We start from the raw sequence: 8,809 nt of genomic DNA on the forward strand, positions 1-8,809 counted from the left end.
ACTACACAAAACTCTACTTTTCAGTTTCCTACAGTTGGTAATAACAATATGGTAGATTCATAAACTTGTGAAGGAGGAGCTTTCACTTCAAAAAGAGTATCCATGATAATAAAAGTTATTCTTTAAATTGTTACATTCCATTCCTTTTGAAGCTTGACCTTCGCAGAGAAACACAAGAGCCAATCACAATAAGGGGTTGAATACAGCCCTCAGCCAAGGCTCTCAGTTGCTGCCTGGCAGATGAAATTGTCCTGAGCAGTTCAGTTTAGTTTGGTTCAGTGGATTGTAGTGTAGTGCAATGTTGTCGCATTTTATCTTTTACTCACAGAATATGAGTGGTCTAAAAAACAGGCCTGTGGCATCACTGTCCTACCTAGGCCAAAGGAAGCTCAGGGGAAGAAGAAATTGTGATAAGGAGAAGATACTTCATGCTGAAGTGGATATCACATGAGGTATATTCTTCAATGGTTAAAACCTGGAGGGGGTAAGCTGCTCATAGATTCCAGGATGCAAACTTTCTCCTAGAGAAAGGAAGAACAGACAGGATAGGTTACTGGGACTTTTACAGGCTGCTTGCCATAAATAACTTTGTAAACAAAACTGCAACTAAAGTTGGTGCAAGAAATTATGAGAAAACAATGACAGTCTGAAATCACTCATTATAACAAATGTGTCAGAAAAAATTCCTCATTTTATGCATCATTTTGCATGGGTACGATGTTCAGATATTGGAAATTCCAATGGTTTCTGCTGTTATGATGAAGTCCTCAATATAAGCCATATTTGTTGTACTGCTGTTTCATTGTTTTGAAAATGAAACAGTAAGAACTGTACTGAACTACAGTAACATAATTCATGTTGATATCACTGCCACACTGCTGTTTCATTGTTTTGAAAATGAATCAGTAAGAACTGTACTGAACTACAGTAACATAATTCATGTTGATATCACTGCCACACTGCTGTTTCATTGTTTTGAAAATGAATCAGTAAGAACTGTACTGAACTACAGTAACATAATTCATGTTGATATCACTGCCACACTATCTGCATGTTCTTTGTACATAGTGCATTACTGGGAACATTACACTGGTCATGTCTGTCCAAGTTAGCACTAGCTAATTCAGTCTGATAAGCTCTGGTACTGGTACCAGATTACAAACTGTTTTATGAATTTCACTTTAGCCTCTATCGGTCAAATTTAGAACACATTTTACATGAAGCTGAAATTTGAACTTTACTAACCTTCCCAGCAATTATCCATAATCCGATACAATGAGAGCCAAAATATCTCATTCAAACAGTTTCTATTTCAAAATTTTTCAATGTAATGCACATTCTACAAAATGCAAGGTAAAATTAATTACCGTATTTACGCATGTATAGGCCACAGCACAATTTTCAGACAGAAATTATAGAAAAAATAATTTTCTTGGAATATTATTTCAGGAGTATTACACCCTGTATTACTAATTATGAATATAATTTTTTTTAAATGAAGTGTGATTTCGAATATATGCCGCACCCGTTTTCCTCTTGAATTTTTGGCAAAAAATGTGCGGCCTATACATGCGTAAATACGGTACATCTCTATGCAATGTCCTACCTGACTGTACATTAGTTCTGTTGGTACAGAATAGTTATGCCAAGCAATGTGACCTATACTGTTTAATACTACACCAAACACATTTCTTCCTTCAAGAAATGGACACTAAGGCCACTGAACTATATAAAATTAAAAAGAATCATCTGGAAATATGGTTACTCCAAACAGAAGCATTCATTCCCACATATGTTGTGGTTACTGCTATAATGATGCATCTCAGGTTCTGTGGATATTTCATGGCCTGTGGCTAAACATATGCTACAAAATTTCTATGCTTGAAAAGAGAAATACAAAAATTATTGATGACAATAATTCAAGTATTATAAATAGTTCACAAAATTATTAATACTAACTCAGGACCTTGTAAACGAAGATATAAGAAAATATCATATTTCAAACTGTTTCAGCAAAAGTTTGAGAGAAACCATTCATCAGAAAGATGTTACATTTTGTCTTAATGCTTATGATTCCATATGCTACCTTGAATGACCACTTAACTATAGAAAGAAAGAATCAACGTACAGCCACGATTATCCAGTGATCCACGACCCCGCATACGGGGAGGGCCTCCACCTCTGCCTCGTGTGCGCTCTCTCTCCACATTTGATTCTCTCTCCTGGCCCCAGTCTTCCTGTTCAACATCCCGGTTGTTTACAGCCGACTCTGGTTTCGTGCTAGGTTGTCGATTTTTCTTTTTCTTTACTGACGTTTCCCATTCACCCTAAGCAGAAAAAGGGCATACAAATGTCTTCACTAATATTTCTATATCAAGTGTTCCTTCAAGTCATAGAACCATAATTTGAGGTTTAAGATTCCCATAGCAGTGAATATAAAGACTACCATCTTCCAGGGTGTGACTGTATGCAGTCTGGTAGACAGGCACCAAAGTTTCAGATCACTGCTGCGGTCTGGGCTACTGGCAGCATCATAAAATGTTCCACACACAAAACAGAACATTCCAGAAAAACCTGCTACTCCATCTTATGGGCAGAAGAGTAGGATAAGCAAAAATATAAAGGCACAGATGTAAGGAAAAGGGAAACAGTAAACAAGCAGGCCAATGAGAGACAGAGCCCTGAAAGCATGCAGTTAAACATCTAAGAAGAGGAGAGAAAAAAACTGATGAAAAGATAGAAGTAAAAGGTATTCATGATGAAAGTTCAAGGAGGAAGATATGATGGCACATGGTTTTGGGAGACACCGCATGGAGTTCTCACTAGGTCAGTCCCGACACCAGTGAAAAGAAAAATATGCCTAACACAGGTATATCTGTGCACACCAGCCAGGAAACATTAAGAAAAAGGAGAACAGAAAGAAGGAAAATTAATCCACAAGGCCCTGTGCAGACCTGCATTAGGTAAATTCACACAGGCCTCCAAGAAGGGACAATTGAATGGTCCAGTGCAGTGACTCCAGCTCTGACCAAAACTTAGTTTTACACTGTTCTCTCCCCCCCCCCCTCTCTCTCACACACATATTTGCCCACTGTATTAGTGGAAGGACAGTGCGGCTCAAGAGATAACACACCCCGTAACTGTGAAAACAGAGCCACAGAGTAGCATGGCTCTAAATGAGATTTTACACATACTTTTATTGTTTTTCAATAGGTTGTTAAAGTGGAATCATATCCTTTTTGCACTGCACCCTTCAATTATGCTGAACACAGGAGCACCTACACATCCCAAGCTGAAAGAGGGATAAGAAAAAGGAGATGGTAAGACAATCCACAGAAGTCTGTGAATGGGAAATTATGTCAAATACAGGGGGACTATGAGCACTAATAGCTGAAATTGAAATTAAACAAAAAATGAACCCTTGGAGACTAGTAAAAGGGCAAGAGCGCTTATTGTAGACACACCTGTTCAGAAGAAAACTTTGGGTAACAAAAGCAGGAAGGAAAGATACATGGAAAATTAGTATTAAAAAAAGATATTATCAAGGGACCCTAGGAAGTGCCACTCTGAAGAATCCTACTACATGGCATAACCACTAAGGGAGGTTTTCTATGTTCCTTCTAACGAAAAGATATCCATAGTATAGTCACATGAACCTAGACTATGAACTTTATACCCTGTAATATTCTGTACAACCTAAAGATCACAATCAACTGCAGCAGGAACATTCACACAGAAATAAACTGTCAATATTCTTTCCATGTGACCTTGTCTCCAACAAACATGAACTCTGAATCCAAATTTCAAAGTTTATCCTGTTCATTATTGGTTTACTGGCTATATGCAATTAGAGAAAAATGAGGAATAAATATTTTACAACAATTCTGTTGCCACAAATACTACAGAGGAATTTTATTGTACACCTATTACAGACACTTTTAATGTGCTATTCAATGCAGAAATTATGAAAATGAAGTTCAGTCCAGTAAGCAAACAGAAGGCACCATAAATGCTACTAGAAGAACCTGTGCATTGGTCTTGGAAAGTAACATACAGTGAACTTATTTTGAGGCTGAGCCAAGACAAGGCAGGGCATTTCCATTACATGACATCACTGCACTAGTTGCTGCCTTTCTTATTAGGCCAGACGCTGTGGTAACAGGAAGTGGTACTATACTCTTGCAATATTCACTCCTGACTCAATGCTGTACTTGGATATGTGTACACTACAGCACTGGATGTTTCAAAAAAGATCTTATGTAAAGTGTAACTCTGTAAGGCAGAGTCAGAGGAAATTCAGAAGAAAGTTTCCCAGACAAGTTTCAGAATTAACACAAGTCAGCCAAAATCAAAGCTTGGTTTATACATTTACCTTGCAAGCTACTTAAATGCCTTGCACAAGAAAAAGAGATGATAACACCTGATACACACTTGTGAAACTACAGCCTTACAAAACAACATTTGTAAACCCTTTGCAGCCATGACCCTGTAATTTTTGTAACTGATATTCAGTCAGTTCATGACAAAAAACTTGCCTTTGTTCACATTATTTAAGATGAAACTTAGTTTTACATGGACATACCAACACACATAACAGATAATCAAGTACAAGAAGTCCACATCTTATAGATGAAGTTACTCTCCATGACAAAAATTTGGATTTGGTGCATCTAGAATGCAACGACTATTGGTCCCGAGTTTTATACAGACACATTCTGAGATAAGTAAGGCAAATACAGCATCTGGATGAATATCTTCTCTACAATGTTAACACAGACTTACACCACTGCAGCTGACCAAGTAGGATATCCCATGCTGTAAGCACACAGAGGGAAGTCTGTACCCTGGCACATTCACCAAATATCACTGTGCTACACCCAGTCATAAAAGACATGAGAGTTACAAGCAACTATTACTGATGGATTTAGTTTCCAGGATAGTGTATAGTGTACAGCTCATTTTATAGCTGCTGAGATGTATCCGAGTGTGATGGATGATTCACATAACAAATTGTGAGATCATGCAAGCAGTGAACAAGTTTATAACTACGACTACAAGCGACCACTTTCTAACACTGCCTTGTAGGTAATTAATATACAGAATATTTTTTGACTGGAATTTTCTTTTCTCTGTGCTCTATTTCTGTATGCTGCCAGTATCTAGACTATACAGCATCGAATGTTAAGGATCTGAGGAAGCAGTCATGGCCCAACTGAGGCACAATCCTGCCATTTGCATGAAAACACTGAGGAAAACCACAAAACATCTAAATCAGCCAATATTCACATGGAGCCCTTCCTGAACACAAGCCTAGCGTGTCACTGCTACATAAACCCGCTCGCTGAAATCTACCTTGAACCAAGTAAGAAGAGTCTGTGTATATACCTGGCCCATTCCTTCAAGAAGCATATTCACTGCCCTGTCAAGATCATTATCACAGTCATGTAGAGCAGTGCATACTTCATCCTCTGTTTTACGAGTTGCATCCATAACTTGTTTGATCTTGTCCTTCAGGTCCGGGTCTTCTGTCCTAGTATCGATAATCTGTGCAATTCGCATCTGTTCCGCTGTAGGCTAAGAAAGAGGAATTAATTTTTGTTACAAATGGATAACATAGAGCTAAGTGCTTGCCTTCTTTCCATGAATGTCGCAAAATGCCACCTCTCTCTGAAGAAATGATGATGGGCATCATCGCCATAATCACTTCTAAGACAACAATCAGTAATGACAACATACATCTGATTCTTGGTTTATTCTATAATGCTACACCAGATGGTTATGTAATATAGTGACAAATGACAGTTAAGTTTATGAATACTAATTAAAAAATGAAGGAATCATGAAATATTTGTAACACTGCTCATTCCACTTAAAACTCTATGCTTAGTGCTTTTAAGTCTGGTATGCTTCCTGGGTATTTAAACTTTAAACAAAATTTCGCTACAGTTTACCACATTACAAGGGGTACGTCTCTTTCAATTTGTGCCACTTTTACTAAGCTCATAACAGCAAGGGGTCAATGTATAATCCTGGCATTTTCCTGGAAAGCTTGAGATAATTATGGAAAACTTAAATTAGAATAACCAAAGTTAACAGTGCGCGAGGGCAGTACTGTAAGCATTCACCAAGTGCTCTCCAACAGGAACTTCAACATAACATGAGGTTCAGTTCTGTTACTTTCACTTTTCACACCTGGTAGTTATATTTACCCACTGCCCACATTTGCTACAATGTTTGACATACACTGAACTGTCTAGACAGGGCAGTTATGAGATGAACTTACACACTATGAGTCAATCCACCTTAACAGAAGCATCCTACTCTTCCACGTTCATCAGGAATTACAAGAAAATTCCCTGATGTTTGAGTAGTGGTATAAAAATATGTTTACAATCCATAAAGCTGTAGCTACAGTTTCTCTCCAAAGCACAATATTTCACAACTTTCCGCAGATTTATAAACAATGGATTTTCAGTTACTGTTAAGCAAGTATAGGATTAAAATTCTGAGCATCCAACCACCCACCCTTTAAATTATATGACTGTTACAAAATTAATTCAATACAACATCCACAACAACTTCAGCATATTGTGGTCATCAAGAGCAGAAGCTGAAGTGTGTGTGTGTAGGGTTTTGGCTATAACCAGCAGCTCCACATTTTCAAATGAATCTACAATTCCACCTTACATTAACACTGTAAAACATGTACTCACTTGTATACTCAATTAGTACATTAATCTTATTCAGCTGTATATGAAATTTGTCACAGAAATGAATATGTGGAGTGCTGAATGGGAGGAACATCATGCAAGGAGCAAGCAATTATGTGAATCAGTATTTAACCTGACAATTAAACCACATCTTGGCATACCTAATTTCCAAATGCAAGTAACCTTCTGCATACCAAAGTCTTAAATATAACTTAAAGGCATTTCTAGTTTATGCATAATACACTACACAGAGTCAAACACAGTACAAAGAAAAAATAAACTCACCTGTGTTTTAGGATTATGGTCAAGTGCTTTCGGTGATTCTGTTTTAATATCTGTTTTCTGTGGTTTACTTGTTGAAGATGCTTCTGATTTAATTCCTTTTCCACCTCGGGAGGTGGATCGGCTTCCAGAGCTCATCTTTACAAACACTATGTACACTTACTATTTACAATGTGTTCTGCTACTGAAACACACGAAAATGTCTCAAGTCACTCTTTGTTTTGGGGTCAGAACACAACTAGTAACAAATGGAACTGAACTCAGCTACACGTTTCAGAGATTCAGTAGTTGCAATAGCATGTTATGTCTGGTTAATGCAATTCAAAGGCAGCTGTACAAGATCACAATATTATAATCACAACAACATGGTTATTCTTTTCTAAATAAAATAATCAATTACTCATGCACTGCCAAATGACGTGCAGTTAGAAACAGGCTACATTATTTAGAAGCACCTCAAACATGACTCTTCTATAATGTACATGTATATACTGTTAATCAAACAATTACCTTTCTCATCTAGCATTCATTTGTAACTCATTTAAGAGCCAAAATATTTTTAATGTAATAATTTAGAATATAACAGAATACAATTCCACAGAAATTATAAGAAAAATAAGGAAAAAATTGTAATAATAAAATATTAATACAAACACATAGTAGATTGTATTGTAAATAAAAATTAACTACTGATATATTTCTAAAATATATTGATCAACTGTGTTTGATTAATCTGTCAGAACTAGTGATCAAAACAGCTGACTTCAATTACATGTAGAAGAGATCGCTAAAAAAATTACAGTGAATACTAAAAATACAAATCTGATACCACATTGCAGTTTCTGGCTGATACATTACACCATCACGCAGAAAACTAATGTTTACCATCCCTTGGGTATATAACACTCTCTTTTAAAACATATTCTTCGTTACCTTATCTAGCTAATTAAAAGTCAAATGTATTTAAAAAGAACTATGCTGCAATCAAACTAGACTCAGCAACTAGGTTAGGTTTATGGTCCATAAACAATAAAACCTTACACATGCACTAAATCTGAGTGCCCAATATTTCATGATTCACATTTAATACACATAAGCAAATAATAACACCAATGGAGTTAAGCGTAATAAAAATACCAATAACTTCTTTCAAGGAAAATGCGAAAAAATTCTAAAACAAGAGAACTTCCTTTCCATCAGATGAAAAACCTTCGAAACACTACGAGAACCAAAGGCAGTACTCTTTACACTGTCATACAGTCCACAATAACAGTATTCAGGGTCTCGAAAACAAAAGAATTATCTTCCCATAATGAAACAACAAACCGAAATTTACAATCACAAAGCCGGGGTCTGAACAGCCATGTGGGCCGACGCCATTTCAAAGCCTTGTTAGACTTACTATTGACAACCATCAAAATTCTAAGTCGAATTTTATATTTACTTTATACGTTCAGAAAATAGGTTCGCTTCTTTTAGGGAAACTTGGTTGCTCATAACTTATACAATATCGACATATAATAGCTGAATACATAAAGAAACACCATAAACTTATAAAATAGTTATACCTGCAAAATGCGCCCAAAACGCAATGAAGTCACGTGACACATAGCCCATTGTAGAAGTACAACAGAATTCCGCACGCCACTTGGAGCGCTAAGAATCATAGCGTCTTGCGGGTCTTGTGCACATTATCGTTCCATTATATTTTCTACGTATTGTTCGGAGTAAGAAATTTCTTAGCGGCATTACTTATCTTGGATGGAAGAAAAACAGAAGAGGAACATCTTGCTCTGCATGAATGTAATGCAACGAAT

At 36.7% G+C, this 8,809-nt stretch overlaps 1 protein-coding gene across 8 annotated transcripts in view; it reads right to left on the reverse strand.

Annotated features, from left to right (window-relative positions):
• Positions 1-8,603, reverse strand: part of LOC111869718 (protein lingerer) — a 54,327-nt gene extending 45,724 nt beyond the window's left edge. For 3 of the 8 annotated variants that reach the window (XR_002843709.2, XM_023861444.2, XM_023861438.2), the window contains exons 1-4: positions 8,561-8,603; positions 6,996-7,176; positions 5,386-5,574; positions 2,129-2,327 (exon numbers count right to left, since the gene is read on the reverse strand). Coding sequence is in view for 7 of the 8 variants with exons in the window: in XM_023861444.2 (XP_023717212.1) it covers positions 2,129-2,327; positions 5,386-5,574; positions 6,996-7,130 (523 nt within the window). In the remaining variant the exon portion in view is untranslated. Of the gene's footprint in view, positions 1-2,128; positions 2,328-5,385; positions 5,575-6,995; positions 7,177-8,033; positions 8,280-8,560 lie in introns of those variants that run through there. The other 5 variants (XM_023861442.2, XM_023861441.2, XM_023861439.2 and 2 more) reach the window with 5 other exon arrangements.
• Positions 8,604-8,809: the final 206 nt, after the last annotated feature.

Source organism: Cryptotermes secundus, unplaced genomic scaffold (genome assembly GCF_002891405.2).
Source record: "Cryptotermes secundus unplaced genomic scaffold, Csec_1.0 scaffold2210, whole genome shotgun sequence".
Taxonomy (NCBI): domain Eukaryota; kingdom Metazoa; phylum Arthropoda; class Insecta; order Blattodea; family Kalotermitidae; genus Cryptotermes; species Cryptotermes secundus.